Below are 20,218 nucleotides of genomic sequence, written 5' to 3' on the forward strand. Positions count from 1 at the left end.
AAGCTCAGCAGCTGAATGCTGAATGCTTAAAATTTCAGCACTGAGCTGTCATTCCACATACAGTACACTGTCAGTAGATGGACAAAAAAGAGTGAGGGGCAGAGAAATATATCTTATGTATACTTACATTCATCCTGATGACAGGTGACTGACAGTAATGTAACTTTGCTTACTTAGATTCACAATTGGTAATTTAGGTCAGGTTAGCATTATTTTGCTCAGCTGTATCTATATGCTTTGCCAATATTGCTCTTTTGAAATTTATGACAGTAAAGCACATTGAATTGCTGATAATAACGATATGAAATGAAGGGTGGAGGGGAGAAATGGCGGCAGAGATAGATAAATTGCACAAGTCCCAGAGAAATGTTGACAGAGCAAATAAGAGAAACATCTGAAGAGAAATAATATTTGAGAGGAGGCTAGAAAATGGAATTTAGAGAGTTGGGAAGAGACAGAGACAACAGTGAAGTGCAGGAGAGAGACAGACGGATTCAGTGAGACAGAGAGGAGAAAGAGAGACCTACAGAAAGAAAGCGTTAGAGAGGATGTGTTAAAGTTAACCACTCTACAAGGCAACATCAGGGGATGGATACTGCACCTCAGCACACCGCCTGCCTGTTGCCATGGACACCAGCTCCAAGGGCAACAATGGGGAGGCAGCGGCTTTACTGTGTGTGTCTATGAGTGTGTGCATGTGTAAGTGAGAGTTTATAAGAGACTATGTTGACTCTGTGTGTTTATGTGAGAACTATGGAAAGAGCTGATATGGATTAACAGGTATGTGTGTGTGTGTGTGTGTGTGTGTGTGTGTGCGTGTGTGCGTGTGTGTGCACGCATATGCTGTTGCCGCTATGAATGCTCACCTTTGTTGTGGGCGGGGTTGTCGATGCTGAAATCTCCGTTCCAGATGACGGTCAGCTCCACGGGAAGACTGCTCATCTCCATCCCATCATAGAAATACTATCACCATGGCAACCAGAGAGGGAAAGAAGGGGATACGGGGAATAGAGTATGAGAGAGAGAGAAGCTGTTGAGCTACTTTAAACTGTCTATTATCTCCAAGTCCAAAAGCCTCTGGTATCACAATACTCCTTTGAATGCAAAACGCATCATCAACAGGTGGCTGTACACACAATGAATACACACATGAACTCACACACACGCACACTCAATTCACAAACACACATAATACACACCAGAGAGCTTTCAAAGACAAGATTATTTTTCATTTGGTTCTGTAACACTAGCAGCATGGAGGGTTGGTGCTAGAATCATAATTTTCCGCTAAATTACAGTTTCCCTCCTTCACTGCTCAATCAAAGTACAATATTTGGATTGTACTATGATTATACACACATATCCCACATCTCTACACACAGACACTGACACACACACACACACTCAGAGTGATGAAGACAGACAGGAAGATGAGATGTTATTGTATCAACAGACGATTAGCATCAAGACCAGCATAAAGCCTTTTTCATGCTAGTCTTTCATTGCTGTCAATCTATTATTCAGTCAGTGAATGGAGCATGATCGCAGGGATCGCTGTGTATGAGAGAAAAAATCAGGCTCTCGTCTCATCTACCCTGTTTCGCTAGAAAAGGAAAAATCCCTCAGCTGGAATCAGTGTGTGTGTGTGTGGGGCTGTATCGGTGTAGGAGATTCATTTTATATTATGGTCAGTTTTATAGGAAAACTTTATAGAAATGGGGCGTCTTTATAGAGATTGTGTTGGTGTGTGGGAGGGTGGTCAATAATGGTATCTTACAGAGGCTGCCAAGTTAAAACACACACACACACACACACAGATGCACGCATAAACACGTTCTCACCGATGTGTTTTGACACTGCACTGAAGAGCTGTTGAAGCGCAGGGCAGGAACTCTGTGTTCGTTTCCCTGGATGGTCAGCAGACACTCATACCCCCTCTGTCCAGACTGGGGCTGAGGGAGATTCTTAGCCCTCAGGGTGATGGGCTTTACCACGTTGACTGGCACCAGGATCCTCTCTGCAGGCAGCAACTGGGGACATTCCTGAAAAGGAACAAAGCGACAAGGAAGGATAGTGAGGACTGAGTCTTCTCGGAGGGTGTAATACATTACTGCAATTACATTAATTTCACTCAACTCAAGATGATCCTGCACTTTCACATATGCAAATCTGGTCCTATTGTATGTGTGTACTTTATATATAGAGGGCTATGTAGACAGTCAGGGTCAGGTGTAAAACCTCACAACATACTTTCAAATCTATGTCAAATACTGGTCACTCTGCTGCCAATTTGGACATCACATATGCAAATTCATACTGGATTGCTAATGTAAAATTACCTCAGAGTGTGCTAAAAATGTATATTATTATTTCTGAACTTTACTTAAAGCTACATTAGATAAATATTCTGGATCCCATTGGCAATAATTACAGATATGCAACCATACCCAGTAAAGGAATATTCCTACAATCTGACTGACATTCAGCATTCTGTAAACTCACAGAGTCATCAACACTCCATCTATCTCGTCAGGTGGCAGACTATCTAACACTACTTCACCAACATTAGTTTAATTGAATAACATAGCCACTTCAATACTGTACTGTTTTTAGTGGTGAAATGCTTTTATTTGTAATAATTCCTGATGAGATCGGCCGAGTCTCTTGGTTGGGCAGTGAAGGGGCAGCTCAATAGGTACTGCATTGTCATTATCCACATGAGGGGAACATTAATGATACAATGAATCAGACACTTTTACATAGATGATATGAGCTCTCAGTTTGTATTTGTATGTTTGGTTGATTTTTGTTCATGAGAAAAACATACCACTGACAGATCCAAAATAAGGTTGATTTCTGCCTGTACAGTAATTAGAGAAGAATGAGCGACAGCGAGAGAGAAAGACAGCAAGAAACAGAGAGATGAGTCACTTAGCAATCGGAGGTCTAAAATTAACAGCCAATCAATTCAGGTATGAGTAGCTGGCTAAATATAGAACACCTATGACTTGCCTGAAGATGAAGAGGAGAGGAAAGCGGTGGAAGACAGGTGAGGAGAGGGGAAGGGATAGATAGAGAAGAGAGGGGGAGAGGGAAAATAAAGCAGAGGCAAGAACAGGAGAGGGCTGACAAACAGAAGTAGGGAGGTAAAAGTGGGTAAAGACTAAATAGAGAACAGCACTACTATAAGTACTTTGCAAACTGCTTCATGTTTTCACTGAAGAATGGTGAATAGAGAGAGAGCAAAATAGGCAAAATGAGAGAGAGGAACAACAAAAGTACAGAGCGAGTGAAAGAGGCAAAAATACCATTAAGCGTATGTGACAGGAGGAACTTTAGCATGTCAAAGAGGGAGAAGGAAAGAGGGTGAAAAGAAGGAGAGCAGATAAGGTGAGCCCCCGCATGGATGGAGCTGGGGGGGAGTGAAGCATAGCGCACGTTGAACTGGGTGATAACACTTGTTTGAAGTTCATTAAAAGCCACTTGATTGGGTTAGGCTGAGTGACTGACTGGATGGCTGCGTGGTGAGAGAGAGGGGAACGCTCTGTGACACTATTCACAAAGTCATTATAGATAAATGACACACAGGGTGAGTGAGTTCAGTGGTGGAGGAGACGAAGAAAAAAGGTGGTGCATGTGTGTTTGCTCTTCCAAATCTCATTTTCCTAAGAACGGAGGGTCGTATTTGGAGAATGAATATGAGTGGGAGAGCAAAGAGAGATGCAATCCATTTTTAATCACATTTCTTCCAGTTAATACGCTTGAACAATAGGGACAATACATTTGATCTGGTTTGTGGAAATGAAGGCACGGGAAGCACTGGAGTATGACTTAACACAGTGACTTAAGCTGAATCTTGAAGACACAGATCTACACCGATAATGGCATATGGTGATGAGGTGATTGGATTGTGCACAAACACACACACACCACTCTATAGTGGAAGTGTTTGTGTGTGACGTGGAGCACTACAGCTAAAATTGTAAAAGTGTTTGAAACCCTAAACCCAAGTCATGTGACACTACACTTTCTTGTACATGTGTACAGGCAAATTCAAGGTAAACTCACACTGACATGTGAATGTATGTGCGCACACACACACACACATACACACAAAGAGTAAGCCTTGGAATCCCATTACAGTATAAGATAAACACCACAAGTCAGAGCCAGACAGCATCTCTTGCATCATCTGCCTTTATGACAACATGTCACGGAGATGGAAAACTTCAAAATGCAAATTTCATTTGCCGCTGACTACAGACACATACACAAACATACACACAAACATGCACCATTTCATTAACACCTTCCACAATTCTCTTTACAACACTGACATCATAGTAATTTTTTTTTTTACAGCTACGCTCCAAATACCCATCCATGTAATCGCAGCTAAGTAATCTTAGTCACACCTAAAAACACTCTTTCACACATACACAAACACACGCAGGTTTATTTAAACCCATAAAGCAGAGTCATCAGCCCTGTAATTCTGAAGCAGACGTCCCCCACTCTTGCAGATTGTTCATGCTCACATGCACACACAACTACACAACCTGTCGTTCCTTGTGTTTAAAATGATCAAAATCTTAATTCTCACCATTTGTGACAGAACAAACAGCAAAATATAAAAGAACAAAACAGATGCCTTATTTGCTTCGACAACAATGAAAAATTCATGACGTGGCAGGAAATCTACAAGCGAGCGAGTGTGTATGCTGTTGTTAGCCTGTGTTTTTCCTCCTGATTTTTCTGTTTGTATGTATACATACACACTCAGACACACTCACATACACAGTCAGATCGTTGCCAGCAGTTCCTGAGGCCAAGTGGGCTTTCAGTGGTTTGGACAAACACATGTACATCCTAGCTGGCTACTGATGCTGGTGGTGTTGGCAGTGATGCTCACTGTCGCCTGTTAAGATTTATGTCAACATTAAGTTGATCTAATGTCAGTGTGTTTATTGCCTGCTCCCCACCCTCTCCACCCCCAACAACTGAGGTGCAATAAATAACAGAGGAGCAAATGCAAATCACCACACAGATACATATACTCAAACCAAATACTACATATAACATACATTGTCATAAATATAACATCATCAGCCTCCATACTGTTAAGAGAGGGAGTGTGGAGAAGTGAGATACGGTAAAACTTTGCACTCTTTGAGAATGGTTTTCTTTTAGTGGAGTGGAGGAGTTAATTCATTTCATTTGTACATTGAGTGGTATCTAGCCAGGCAGCTAGTTTTGGCTTTATTTGTCCAGGTTTTGAGATCATGTTGGTCTCTGTTGGTGTGTATTTCTGGAGACACTCCAGACCTCAATGTAGTTTTCATTGGAACTAGTTCCCTATGAAAACTACTGACAGCATGTTAAGTGGATCTTTCAGAGTAACATGGATGCTGTTTCTGGGATAAGACATTGCTATTGATTTTTTTTTTTTTTTTTTTAATGTATCTTTTCAATGATGTGAGCAGCACCATGAACAACATTTCATTTAACCCCATTGTACTGGTGTGGCAGCAGAAACCTCTAAGGTGAATAGCTTAAAACCTAGATAAATTATACCAAAGATATCAGTATAGATATATAGCACTAGAGGTAAATAAGGTTTTTTATAACTTGTGCGAAACCACCATTTTTTTTCCCTGGATGACAAGATAAGTGATTTGACAGGAGGAGGTGAGAGAGACTACAAGACAGTTTAGATGTGAAGCACACTGATTTATACATGTTTGTGTGCGTGTGTATGTGTGAGAAGATGTAAACTTCAGTGACAGTCCTACAGTCGAGAAATCAAGGACTTGCACTAACGCACTAGACAAAGAAAAGTACCTGTCAATAGAATAAATCATCATCACCACATAATATGCGCTGACTTCTGAAAAACAAGTTGGCGCCTCTATTTTTTTCTGTATAATTATCCTTCATTCTTCCTCTCATCATCACTGACTCATTGTTTTCTCTGACCTCCTCTGATTCTCTGTCATGCTCGTGCTTTATCCCTCCTTCATTTATCCCGCCTAGCCTGTGTTGTTCATCCCATCTAGCTCACTGACCCTTCTCATTTCTCTTATCAACTTCCTCTTACTGAATCTCTCTCCCCCCTCTCTTTCCTGCCTTCTTTTCTTCTCGGGGACCTACTTAGATCTGATAATTAGAGGCTGGCGGGAGGTGTGAAGGGTGGAGATAGGGAGAGTGACAGAGAGTAGGAAGCAGAGTGGGAACTGTGAATGTAAAAGCCCTTGGCATAGTTTGAAGTGAGGGAGGGAGGGAAAGAGAGAGAGAGAGAGAGACCCGTAATTATAGCAGTGTAAGGTGTGAAGATGAAGAGGATTTTAAGTTTTCATACACGTACACACACACCTTGTCATCTCCTACAGAGCCTCGGGCAAAGACACTCTCCTGCTCTCTGTTCACCCTCCCTGCTGCTCCACGACTTATTTCTATCCTGCCGTTCAGTCCTTGCCTTAGAATTTTTTTCCCCAAACACCTTCTCACCGTCTTGCTATTTTCTCCTGCCATTTTTGGCCTCTCCTTGTGTTACTGTCCTTTCTGTTAAAAAAAAAAACTTTTTACAACTTGGGTTTTACTTAATTTACTTTTGGTCATCATTTCTATTGGTGATCAAACAACAATTAACAATTAAGTCTATAAAAAAACACAAGGTAACACCACAAGTTATTACACCTGAAATGTCGGTGATAATCCCTTCTTACACAGAGAAACTGTGCATGTACAACTATGGTAAGTACAGTAATTAGTCTGTAAACTGTGATGTTTCCAAGAGACACTTGAGGTTATCATTTTACCGCTTGCCTTTGTTTTCTTGCCTGTGTTTAACACCTGTATGATCATTTGACTGCACATGTTACTTTCCCCATTGTGCTTTTTCCCAGATCTTAGCAACTCATGTACTGAGTGTAATGTTATTATTATCATCAATTAGTATGATGGCTAAAACATCAAAAAAAGACCCAGGCTGTACAAAACTGCCCAGGGTCCCTATGCTAGAGCAGTATCAGTATCTTCACTCCCCCTCAGTCTGTTTGATTGGATTTCATTTCCAAATATCCCCTTTCTGTTCATTGTGCAAATACTCAACTGACTGTTCAGCAGTCAGTGTCTGTATATGCAATTGATTTGTCTATCAATCAAATGAAAGCACCTCTCTTTACCATTCCAGTCTAATATTGGCAACTAACAGCTATTACTGCTGGCATTTAGCTTCTTTAATAAAATTATCCTGATCACTTGATCAATATGATTCTGGCAAATAAACTCCCTGGTATTAATCACAGCAGCACAAACAAGAAGTACTGCAAAGACATATGTTTTGGAGTGTTTGGTATCTCCCTAATAACTGAATATATTAGGTAAAGGCTTGGCACAAGCTCAGGATATGAACATGCTGGAGAAGAAGAAAGGGAAATATCCTCCTGTGGTTTTCATCAGACAAAGAGAACAGGAAGTGTCCTCAGTTTCATCAGTTGCTTTGGGTTTGAGTACGTGTGCACTTTAGGGATGGAAGATGCAGTCAGAAAAAGTGTTAAATATGCAAGTAAACATTGTTTATCGGGTAAAGAAGCACAGCCTATTCATATTGTGATAAATATGACAGTAGTGCTCAGGAATAACTTTTGGCTATTTATTCACAGCAACTAAAAGAAGCTGCTTGCATGATTTTTGTCAGTGAGGCTAATCAAAACGGCTAAGTCCTTGAGATGTGTGGAGGGCAAACAGGGACATGGCCTTGGTTAACGTGCCAACAGGCAAACGTCTGATCCATGTGCCCATACTACTGCTGGCATGAATAAAAAGGCACTGACTAAACGCCCAGGCCTGGCTTTAACTCTATCCTGTCATGCATACTAACAACAAGCTCAACCAGTAGGGAGATTTGCCTGGCCTCAATCATTAGCATAGTGTTAAGGGATTATTCTGATCACTGCTTGAAATCCCTTAATTGTGATAGTACACAAAAATTCATCTGCAGCAGAAAGAGGCCATCCTATTTCAAACAACAAAGTTGACTTGTTGCCTGTCGTGAAAATTAAGGAATGATTCTATGGATGGTTGTGTGTGTCTCTGCATGTTCTTACATTTGTATGTGTGTGTGTCTAAATTATTTATTCAAAACAGCAACCAAAAGTCTGGCAGCTAATACATGACCTTGGATTTGAGGGGTTAATTAAAAGCAAATTAAAAGTCATTAAGCCTGAAAAACACCTGCTTTTTCTGAAACAGCACGTCAAAAAAGGGATGTCATTAATGTGCTAATACCTAATCCCTCTCGCTTTATTTATGGTTTTCTTTTAGTCAGCAACATAATAGGAAAGGATTCACACATTATTATCCTCAGTCAATATTGACCACCAGCGCCTGAGTTAATTGGAAAAGTAAACCTGCAAAGACTCAAGCTTGGGCCTGACTAAGCAGAAGGTTCAAAAGGATAATGGAAACGGCGGAAAAAGAAAATAATATCGTCTGCGCAGGTTGAATGGCTCGGGGGAAACATGGGTGGAATAACACAATTGAGAGCAGACTGCTCATCAAAGGAAGCAATCTGGCTAAGCTTGTCCCTGCCCGTCGTGTAGCGTCTGCCAACCCAGACATGAGCACTAGTGATCTTCATCATAGCTCACCTCAGGCTAGGATTAACAGGCCACTAACTCCCTGTAAGCCCTCCCCCTGAAAACTACTGTGAATTGGCAGGGTACAGTCATGCAAAAACTGTAGATTTATAAATCCACACATACGCACAGACATTAAAATACATAGGAGCATGCAGATACACAGACATACTGTGCCGACAGACCCACACCATTGGTTACACACATACTGTACACGGGCACATACCCAAACCATCCTTTAAGTCCTTGTACTGCCTTGAAGGCCGCCACTGTGTCAGTGACTCTAAATCAGAGTGAGACCTCTCTCATAGGATGGGGAGTGGGCGGGTTGGGGGCATTCAGTGAATGTACCCCATCCATTGAGTGGCTTGTCCTCTGCAGCAGAGCAGCCTAATTACAGTGGGCTCTGCTTCGACGGGAATAGAACTGGCTGCCAATACTATTGATAATTCACACAGACTAAGCTGTCGCAGGGAATAGGGATGGGCAAGAGGAAATGGCTCCGTTTTATTAGCTTCTACTGCCCTTTGATGTGCAGTCAAGAGCGAGACATGCCAAGAGACTCATGCCAGATGGAAGCACTACAGCTGAAAGGTGTCTCAATCCTTTTAACATAACTCTTTTTGCATGTGAAACCTAGAATGATAGCTATTAGTCTCACATAGCCAAACATTTCCCCTCAATTTATTTTACTGTGTTTTATCACGTAGCTGGTCCAAGCCAAAGGCCAGCTAGAGCTGGCCAGGATAAAAAACTATTCTTGGACATTGTCTTAATGGGCTACAAGTTGACTGTCTTTGGATCTACAAGTAGAGGTGCTGCTAGGAACTCTGGGCCCCCTGAAAGCAGCTCAACAATAACTCTGACACAACACATTTCTACAATCCCTGCCATGTTGTCAGGCCTTGTGTAGCTCTGGGTCCAATTAATCTTTCAGTTCCTTTATTAGTGCCACATCTGGCTCCAGATGGATTTGATGCTTCAACAGGTGAAAAAAATTAGATCAAGTTAAAGTGTTTTAATCCCTACCCTGACTTGGGACTTACCTCAGGCTTCTTGACACGTCCCTCCTGGAAGGAACATGTGCGAGGGTCGTGGGTACAGTCATGTCTGTATTTACACCAGTGGCACTGGTAGGGACTACTCACACATGACAGACACCTAAATGGAGAGCAGAGAAGAGACAAAATAGGGCTGTGAAGTATTGTATTGAACTGCAGCAAATACACTAGAGAACAGAAGTTAAACTTACTTATGCATACGATACAATTTCCAACAGTTTAAGAATAAATGTCAATTTTTTTCATCAATATGCAGAGATTATGACTTGACAAGGAATCTTCAGGAGAGAGCCAACTTGAAATGTCAAGGGAGAGTGAAACTGGTACAATAAAAAAGTAAATTACACCATGTGCTATACTGAAGTACTCTTAAAAAATACAAGTAGACATTGAGACTTACGACTTGTGCACGCTACAGTTGTAGAAAACAAAACTGGTCCTTGCGAATGCCAAGCCTGTTTCTTTGGACTTGAGATAGAGCTGCACAATCTGGTGGTCACCTAGAGAAAATAAATCATAGTCAAAATTAATAGTTTGATACGCACAGGTGGACAGAATGTTTTGTATTCAGGTAAATGGTAAAAGGCAAGGTAAAGAGAAAAAGATTAAGAAATGATATAAGCAATAACTGCTGTTTGTATCATTCATTGAAACCATTACTGACAGTTTCATTCAGCTTTTGAATCAAATGGGAAAAACAAAGTTAACAGTATTATAATAGTAGCATGTCACAGCTACTTTTCCAGCATGAGCAATAGGGAGACACCTTTAAAAGAGCCCTTGCCTGTATGATAATCATTTTTATTCACTTGTTCACATATCCTTTTTTAGAGTCTAGTCACATTAGATTTTGCCATGAAGAAAAGATGTCTGCAATGCTTTGAGCCACAGGTGCTCAGCCTGTTGCTGTGGTAAAGGCGGTATCTTAAGAGAGAGGGAGAGTGGAACGGTTTTGTTGGGTTAAGTCTCCCTATCCCTGCCGCCTTACAAGAGACAATAAAAGTTGGTGCACACACATTTCCCTTGGGATTTAAAATATCCCCCCAGAAAAGTCTTTGAGAGTGTCTTTGACAAGGTAAGGGGGGAATATGATGAAACACGAACCGTGTGTGCGTGTTAAGTTTGTGTGTATGTGAGCTTGCGCCTCATCTGTATTTGGTGTGTCCTTTTGTCTGGCCCTAATGAAGGAGTTCATGTTTAATTCAACAGCAAATTCACACATCTTACTGCTCTCTCTCTCTGCACTACCTCTGTACCTCTCTCTCTCACCCCCACTCTATCTCTACACACAGGTTTCTTCGCTTCCTTCCACACTGCGACTCTTTCTTCTCCCCCGTGTCTGTCTCCATCTCTCTAACAAAGAAGGAATCATTCATCAATCACAGTAAAGCACCACTGACAACGGATCTGTCCTAATTAGGCCACCTAAATGTTACCTTGAAGCCTGCTAACACTATCTATCCCTCCCTCTATTTTCTCTCCATCCGTCTCTCTCCCTCCTTTTCTCTCTTTCAACTAAGCTTAGACTAATGAGTGCTGGTAAAAATGGGAGATAAAAGGTTCAAATATAGGGAAAAATGTGGCCTTTTTTCCTCCTCCTGAAACAGGAAAAGGATATAACAGTGCGTGTTTGTGAGTGTTGAAGAAACACAAAGCATGAGATGGGGAGAAATGCTGCATCCTTCAATTGTGTGCCTCAGAATACATATTTATACATCAATGTTTGCATCACCAGCTTTACATATGGTTGACATAGCACAAACTAAACAAATGTCGCTAATTCCCCAAAGCACCCTCAGGCTCCCTGTCTGCCTTACATCTGTACATGTGTGCTGTCTATCTGTAGATTACTTTATTGTAGTGTGTGTGTGTGTGTGTGTGTGTGTGTGTGTGCACTAAATAAATGAAGCAGCTGAAGGCCTAAAAGGTCTCACCAGAACTGTGATTTCACGGTGGTCTGCTCACTCCCGTTCTCTGCATTTTCGTCTGTACTTGCTGTATAGTACCTCATGTTTGTTTTTTTGCTTTAATATCTCAATGCTTTATAGATAACATTTTTGCAAATGGCACACAAGCAAGTGTCAATACAGTTTTCTTTAGAGCTGTGACATTAGCAGTAATAGGGTCTAAAAAACTTCACTGTGAATTCCTTTGTATGTTAATTTTGAGCATTTCTGATGATTTCTGATTTTCATTCATTATTCAGTCTTTTTGTATGGAAGTGTGGAAGGATAGCATCTTCATTATCTCAGCATGAGGACACATTGATTGGTTGGTGAAGAAGGATCACCTGCCTGAGGACAGACCTTCCCATATGGGAGCTTTGTTCAATTAGACTGGGCTTAGCTGACCATGGAGAGAGAAGGTGAAGAGCAAGGGAATTAGAAACAGAAAAAAAAAGTCTTTCTCCCTTTTTAATTGTATAATGAATATTGTTTTAAATGTTTGTCTCTTCAAAGCAATGAAAACAGTCGCATTGTCTGGGGGGGGACTGTGTAATCTCTTGGCTCTAAATTAGCTGAAATACTGTAGTGACACTTAGCTGTGCAGCATGATATTCTTCTTTTTTGCACCGGGGTTAACTGGGGTCCCATCACTCCCTCTGGAGCATATCCATTTTGAGGGAGGGCGGTAAATAATTCCCATGGAAGCCTAGCAACTAACGTTCATTCAATTACTAAACATGTCCTAAGGCAGTGCTTCAAGGCCTGCAGAGTTACTGATGGCAACGAGAAAACAAAAATTCATAAAATACTCTTAGCCCTGGGACTACCATGCTTCTGACTGAGGAAAACATCCAGATGAATACGTGCTTCTCTGACATACATGCATTTTTGTGTTCAACAGGTGGCATAATATTGATAACAAGTTGACTCTGGCATTGGGTTTTTATATATTTTTACATAGTATATAAGGAAATATGTATATGTATATACACATAGTATATATAATGAGAAATTTCATTAAGTAGTTTTTAGAAAATAGTAGTAGAAAATACTGATAGTAATGAAAGTTAATTAAATCAATGTAGAAATATCGCTGAAATTATACACAGATATCAGTGTACTTGTCTTCTTCCTCATGGGTACTAAGTATCAATTATTTTGACATGTTATTAGACTTCCTTCAGTTTATCCCAGATGCCGTTGTCATGCACACTGTGAGATAGTTACTATGTATGCTCACATTGCAAAAAATCAAGTGGTGACACTGTGACATCCACCACTGGCTTGTAGCCTCTTCAGGACATTTCCTGGTGTGGAATAGTACAATTCCTGGTCCCAGTTTGTTGTTTTTTGGACAAAAATGTTTCAATAGGTCCACTCTTACCTTTGTCAACAATAATGCGTGGCATCTCTTTCTCAGCGGGGGAGGAGCACTTAATCCGGTTTCCCTCCACCAAGCCGTTCATCTCAGCTAGGTCTTCAAAGGTGCAGTTGACACCCGCAGAAAGTTCTGGGACATTATGGGCTTCTAACACCAACTGTAGAAAGGGAAAGACAAAAAACTGTTAAAAGCAACATACTCTGCAATTTTATACTAAATAATTACTTTATATGAAATTATGTGTGCTGGTGATATCAGGAATTATATTAGGATAATATAAAAAATTATAGTTAAGGGAGAATTAAATGAGATGGTAAAAGTGACCACTAGGCAAACTAGGACCAGCTATATATACCAAAGGTATTGAGGATTCATTAAGTTTCAATAGCTTCACATTCATAACAGCAAACCCAGTGAATTAATTAATGATGAAGCATGCCAAAAGTGCCTTTTATAATTGCACTTGATGGTCAGAGATAAACTAGTTAGAACTGCTCCCCAACTGTCACAGCTACAGTGCTTGAGACTGCAGCATCTGTGAGCACTTCAAATCAGTTTGGGAGCCAATATGTTCTTCAAATATGACTAACATAATATTGCTGAGGAAAGGCACAGCTGCAAGTCAGAGTAAAGATCCATCTGCAGGGTGGTCAATGGCCAGAGGAGCCACAGGGGGACTCCTGAGTAAGTGGCAAATATATAAACAGCCTTCAAGTGAATACTACCCAGACATCAGTTGCGTTAACACTAGCATTACTGCCATCATATTGGCCCATATTGGCCACAAGCACTACTAGCTTCCTAGCCATCTCCCACAATGCCTTGTGGTATTGATGAGCTGTATGGATTTCACATTCCATCTTAATGTCCCGAGTCTGGCTCAGCTAGAACAAAGTGTTTTATGAGAGAACGTGAAAGAAATGATAAAAGCAGAGCGTCAAGGTAAGTGGAAGGATGAGCAGTTAGAGGAGATGGAACAAGGCAATTGAATATAGATGGTTGAAACAGGATGAAAAGACACTGTGGACAAGAGGAGGAGAAAAATAGCAGGAAGGCTGAAGTGAAGAATGAAAGATGAATGGAAGTGAGGAGAAAAGGAAAGGGCGGGCATAGAGGCTGCTGGACAGAGAGGAGAAAAGAGGACTCTGGGAAATAAAGAATGCAAATTTTCCCTCTTCATTTGAAAACGCTGTGTAAGCTCTCTCTGCACCTCAGCAAAAACTGGCTTCAGGTGGAGTAGGAGGGAAAAAAAGGGGAAAAAAACAACACTGTCCTTGAATAAGAAGAAAAAAACAGGGCCAGTGCGGCAGGTGGACCGGGGTCAAGACCAAAATATACATATTGATGGAAAAGCGTGTCTGCAGTGGGCCTTGGTCTAGTCATTGATTTGAGGCGCAGTCCATACACTTGTGATATGATGCTGAAAGCTGCCTCAGCGGCAGAGAAGGGCTGACCTGCGCTGTTTTTATATTGCTGTTTAATGAAAAGACGGCGTCGCGGGTGTGAACAGATACACAGCTTCCCACATAAGATGGACAGAACATGGCCAGGGTTTCTATCTCTTACACATCCTCTCTCTTATTCCTTGCTTACTCTACGGCTCACCTTCTTCTCTCGCTTTAATTTATTTTTCCTTTTAAGGTGGGAATACAGCAGAGCATGAGTTTCCTCAATTACATTTAGAGTAGTCACGGCCAAGCCTAGCCACAGCAGGGCTGCATAAATATGAAAATAACCTACTCATGTTAACAGAAACATCCACTACACATACGCACACCGACAAATACACAAAAGCCCTCCTGTATGCAGAGGATATGTGATGATGGGCTCTTCATGTTGCCATGGTGGAAAAAAGCCTTAGCTGCAAATGTTTGTTGAAAATGTAATCAAAAAACAAAAAACCTGCCAAAAAAAATCGCCAAATAAACTAAGATTGATTTGAAAAATCTGAAAGAAGCTGTTAAAAAAATCCTAAAATATAATTTCACAGATTGTTTTAGTTGGCTTTAAAGGTCCAGCGTGTAGAATTTAGTGGCATCTAGCAGAGTAGACCCGGCAGAAATGGAATATAAGTTCCATTTATTAGGGCTGTAGTCTCCTGGTCGACTGGATGACCAGTTGGTCGATATGCTCTCGTCCAACCAAATTCTCATTAATGACTAATCGATTAGTTGAAGATTATGTACGATTTCAGTCAACCAAGATTTTCTTTCACCTGAAACTAAGAATTGTTGTGTTCTTGTTACCTTAGAATAAGCCTGTATATCTACATAGAGAGCAGGTCCTCTTCCACGGAGCCTGCCATGTTGCACTGTCATGTTTCTACAGTAGCCTTTCGCATTTTTCACGGCCACCATAGGTTCAGGAGGGGGGGATATTCAGTTTGTTGCAATCTGTAACCTCATCACTAGATGCCACTAAATCCTACACACTGCACCTTTAATGCACCTTTTTGTAATGTATAATATTATGCTGCATTTGAGCTGATTAATAACACATTTGCAACAATTTAAAGTAGTAATAAGAGTCAAGCATTTTAATTGGTGTATAGACCTGTTAGATTGTTTAGTTGAAATTAGTTAAAATATACACCAAGTATAAACAAAGACAATATATGTATAGATGTAAAAAAATCCTCCTGAAGCTTAGAAAATGACAGAACAAAATCTTTATAAACAAATAGAGAATTAAATGCACCACAATAATGGTTTAAAATCGGTGTGATTTCAGCAGCGGAGTGTCTCCATTCCTCTCGAGAATGCCTTGGCTTATCTTTCCAAACAAATATTTAATAACACAAAGGTCAAGGAGGAGCCCCTGTCTGTCTGGCAGAAGCCTCTGCCCTGCAATCAGTTGGATGGGAGACGTGTGGCATAGCCTTTGGGTAAAACCTGCTCACTGGGAAAAGGTTAAACACTCTCTGAAGGCTCAGGCTCGAGCAATAACGCACACACACACTCCATGAATATCATTAGAGTGATGCAGAGGTGTACCTCAGAAAATCAACACCTCTCATGTGACCCTCAGAGCAACACAGAGAATAGTCATTCAGGCTTGACCTTAGAAAATCATATTGGATACGTTTGTATGCACTTGGTCTCTGAGATTCAAAGCCATTACCAAACCACCATTAAATAGGAAATGGGAATTGAAATGTGACATCACTTAAGGTGGTTAAGGTCAGTGATTTTCATAACATTCGGTGTTACAGCCTTTAAAATAGAGTATCTCCCAAACATACCAAGTTTTGATAAAGAAAAAATAAAATACGCGCTCAAGGATATAGAACAGCATGATGTGTTCAGGATGGTGCGAGGGCATAAAGTGAGGGAAAAGCTGCAAGTCTCTGTCTGATGAGTTTTACTCAAATACAACACGCTGGGGACACAAGCTTAATCACCTGACAAAACTTGGTCTTCAGAGTCTGTATATAGTAACATAACCAACATTATCAGAGTACCAATGACTGCACATGTTTTATATCACATTCTCTCCTAAAAGATATGAGTGAAAACACAAAATATGTGTCCAAAAGGTTTTTGTATTTCTCTAATTCTAGCAGACATGTTTGTTTTTTTTGTTGCAATGGATCACAGCTCCTTGCACGCTGATCAATACACTTTAACAATCAAAATAATACAAACCCTTTAAATCTGGCAGCTGTTACAGAATGAAATGTCCAGGGGAAAAAGTGGTGCATTTAGCTGCCAACAATCACAGTAAACACAGCAGAGCTAAACTGTGTGCTGTTAATGATTGTTGACATCTGTTGGTAGACACTGGACAGGACTGTAAGTTGTGAGGTCAGGATTTGAAGGATGCATGTTGGCAGGCAGTAAAATGATGTAAAGCAGGATTATAGCATTAACACTGGCTACTAATCAGTATCTGGAGCATAATTACATCACATTACAAATTATGCTTGAGTGTGTAATATTGTCAATTAGCCAGACAAGATTTTCTCACTAGCAACACATTCAGCTATCCTCGCTGTTCAAACAAATCCTTGCTTAAGTGTTTCTTCCTTATTGAAAGCAAAATAAATTCAATCATTTCTAATTCAAATTCGACCACCTTTTATCCTGCAGAGGGAAAGAGGAAGAAGCATACAGCAGTAATGAAATAATAAGGTAATATCATCTAGGTCAGAACAGAAGATTTGAAAAGAAAAGTTGCATGAGAGGAATTTATGATATGGCATAACACTGTGCATCTACTCAAACTTTAGAAAACAGGGCATTGTTTCTTTTTTAGTGCAGATGAGGAATAGTGTGTCTCTATCCACTCACCGTGACACTAAACTGGGACACTGAGATGTTGTTCGGATGGACGCTGAGGCGCACACACTGCTTGATGTCCGATGCAAAGCGCCGAGGCTCTGATGAACGCTCGCATTTCTCCTTTCTGGTGCACCTGGAAAAAACACAAGAGGGGCGGGGGGTGTTATTCATGGATGAAAAATGCACGTACGTACACACAAACATGTAGTAACTTGACCAAGGCTTACCCCTTTACACCTGTTGGCACCTGGGAAAAAGAGAATGTTCCGCCGCTCCCTGACAGATGGAGCTAGACACATTTATCATATTTCCTCTCTGGCAGTGTACTAGCTACAGTGGCCACTGAATGGAAACCCAGTCTCCGGGGGGTGGAGAGCAGTTGCATTTAAAACAATGCTTTCTCTATATGTGGAAGTGGAGCCGGTCCGTTGGGAAAGAGGTAGGCCTCGTCTTTGTAATGCTGTCTTAATGACTGGCATTCATGGGCAATGCCAAGTGCAGGTGGAGATGTGGATGTTGGTGGGGGGCAGGGTTGGATTCCTCCCCCTCTTAATACCAAACCAGGTGGTCTAATCCAGTCCATTACACTGGTTTTGGGAGTTGAAGGACTAGACCCTTTGTGCTGTGAGATGAATTCACTGGCTCCTGTTCCAAATACTATCCCTTGATGTACTGCAGGGTAATTCCCCATAGTCAGAATATCTAAATGGGTTTGTAAGTGAGGTGGATATGAGAACCCTTATACTGGAAAGTTTATAAGTCAAATATTAGAGCAGAAGTGGCTGACAAGACAGATGATGCCTTGTGTTCATGATAAATGCATTTTCAGTGAGAAACTGTGTGAGAAATCAACCTGCCCAAACTCTTCTACACACACACACACACACACACACACTCTAATCCCCTCATAAACTTATTCAACTTTAATCCCCTATTGATTTAGACAAAATTTTGCAGTGCAATTAACAACCTTGCAAACCCACAGAGTGCCCTAAAACTCCTTTAGAGAAATAAAAGAATGAAAAGAAAGGAAGAGGTCGTAATGAACGAATGAAAGAAAGACTTTCGAGGTGGTTGACGGCTGAGATACAGTAATACCTTATGCAGCAAGAAGCTTTTTATCCTGAATTGGAGAGATTGAGGGAGGCTGGGTTTTGACCTGACATGAGTATTGTAAAGTTAAGCGGCCTAACGCGCCGAAGAGAAGACAGACACAAAGAAAAAGAAAAGGAATAATCTGTTTGAGAGAGGGAGAGAACAGGAGGAGGGGTAAAGAGTGCAGGAGGGAGAGAGTGGAAAAGAAAGCAAAAGAGAAGCAAGATTTAAAGGAAGGCAACCATTGTTGGCTTTCTGTGAAGCTTTCACTGCTAAGCCGGTTTGAGTAGGGGTTTAATCGCTTCAGGTTTCTTTGTGCTTCTCTATCACTCCTGTCTGTTCCTCCTTTTCTTGCACTGATTTAATAAGACCACATCATATAAGTACCCCCAGGCAAACAACCCACACAGAAACCCGCAAATGCTCTCTTTCACCTACAGTACAAATATACATATACACTCAGTTTGCTTCCCTGTATACTCACAGGTTTGCTGTTTACTTCCACAGAAAAGTAAAACTAGAGGAAGATACTCAGCAGGATATTTTGTGTATGTGCTTGCCGTGTACGTTTTTTTTGTGTGTGTGTGTGTGAGTGTTTGTATAATGATGTTTCTCTTTGTGCTTGTTCGTCGACAGTGTCACTTCATGTTGTATTTAGGTAGGAAACCTCAAATTTCATGCCAAAAAGACTAACAGTAATGCATTATTAACATTTACTGGCACAATCTCTCTAAGTGAATCATCACTATGAGTGACTGACTCATTACAAGTGAATAATAAATGGATGAATAGAGCTTTATACTACTCTATTTGTCCCTCTCGCTCACACACACACACACACACACACACACACACACACACACACACACACACTTAATATGCATCTATATGCTGTTCTCGTCAATATCTTTAAACAGCTACATTACATTTTATTGATTCCTGAGGGATACTGAAGTGTTGAGAGCAGCATAATAACACGTTAAATATAAAGAAATTACAAAGGACAAAATAATGGGCACTGATAATAAATTAATATAAAGAACCTGATAAAAGAATAAAGCACCTACCTGCCCTCAGATTAGCTTCAATAAAATAGTGTCATATGGTAATAATCTTTGACAGAAAAAGCCCCTAATCACGAATGCCAGCCTTTCTATCAGACCTCTTAGCTTGGGTAGATACATTTATTTTTGTCTTAGTGTCAAAATCTTAAGTACTTAAAAGTGCTTCTGTTATTTTATCCACTGCTTTGCATGTACAAATACAGTACATACAGTATACAGTAATGACTATTTGAAATTTCTATTCACTGTACAATAATGTTTATAACTAATACATTAGGAAGTTTAGTATGTAGTCCCTGTGTGAATCTTGCAGATTTTGATTTATGAGAGATGCATTCAGGGTTGGTACAGTAAATCCTTGTTATGCCCTACTGCCCACAGGTTCATGACATTATCTCTGTGAGACAATAACTGCTGTAAATAACAGTGAGTGAGAGGAGTGAGGAAAGGAAAGATGAGGATGCAGGGAAACAGTGCGACAGAAAGAAGGAGTGTGAAGAAGATCCGCTGTAATGACTTGTTAATGTCAATCTAATATCAAAAAACATTTTTAGATGGTTTTATGTGTGTGAATCGCAATGTGCAATGTTTATGATTGGTAATTACTTCCCCAATATCTTATCATCTGCAAACTTTTATAAATGTATCTTAATACTGTTACAAGCCAAGAACACATAACAAGGCAGTGGGAGTTGACGAGTGCAACATCTGGACCTGACATTACTGGTCTGGGGGCTGCTAATACACTATCA

At 40.6% G+C, this 20,218-nt stretch overlaps 1 protein-coding gene across 3 annotated transcripts in view; it reads right to left on the reverse strand.

Annotated features, from left to right (window-relative positions):
• The window catches only part of plxna4 (plexin A4), a 243,640-nt gene that overhangs the window by 53,952 nt on the left and 169,470 nt on the right, over positions 1 to 20,218 (reverse strand). For 2 of the 3 annotated variants that reach the window (XM_067582264.1, XM_067582265.1), the window contains exons 6-11: positions 17,317 to 17,440; positions 13,031 to 13,184; positions 10,101 to 10,200; positions 9,686 to 9,800; positions 1,842 to 2,042; positions 867 to 963 (exon numbers count right to left, since the gene is read on the reverse strand). In XM_067582264.1, coding sequence (XP_067438365.1) covers positions 867 to 963; positions 1,842 to 2,042; positions 9,686 to 9,800; positions 10,101 to 10,200; positions 13,031 to 13,184; positions 17,317 to 17,440 — 791 coding nt within the window. Of the gene's footprint in view, positions 1 to 866; positions 964 to 1,841; positions 2,043 to 6,164; positions 6,562 to 9,685; positions 9,801 to 10,100; positions 10,201 to 13,030; positions 13,185 to 17,316; positions 17,441 to 20,218 lie in introns of those variants that run through there. The other variant, XM_067582266.1, reaches the window with a different exon arrangement.

This window comes from Thunnus thynnus, chromosome 23, assembly GCF_963924715.1.
Source record: "Thunnus thynnus chromosome 23, fThuThy2.1, whole genome shotgun sequence".
In the NCBI taxonomy this organism is placed as follows: Eukaryota; Metazoa; Chordata; class Actinopteri; order Scombriformes; family Scombridae; genus Thunnus; species Thunnus thynnus.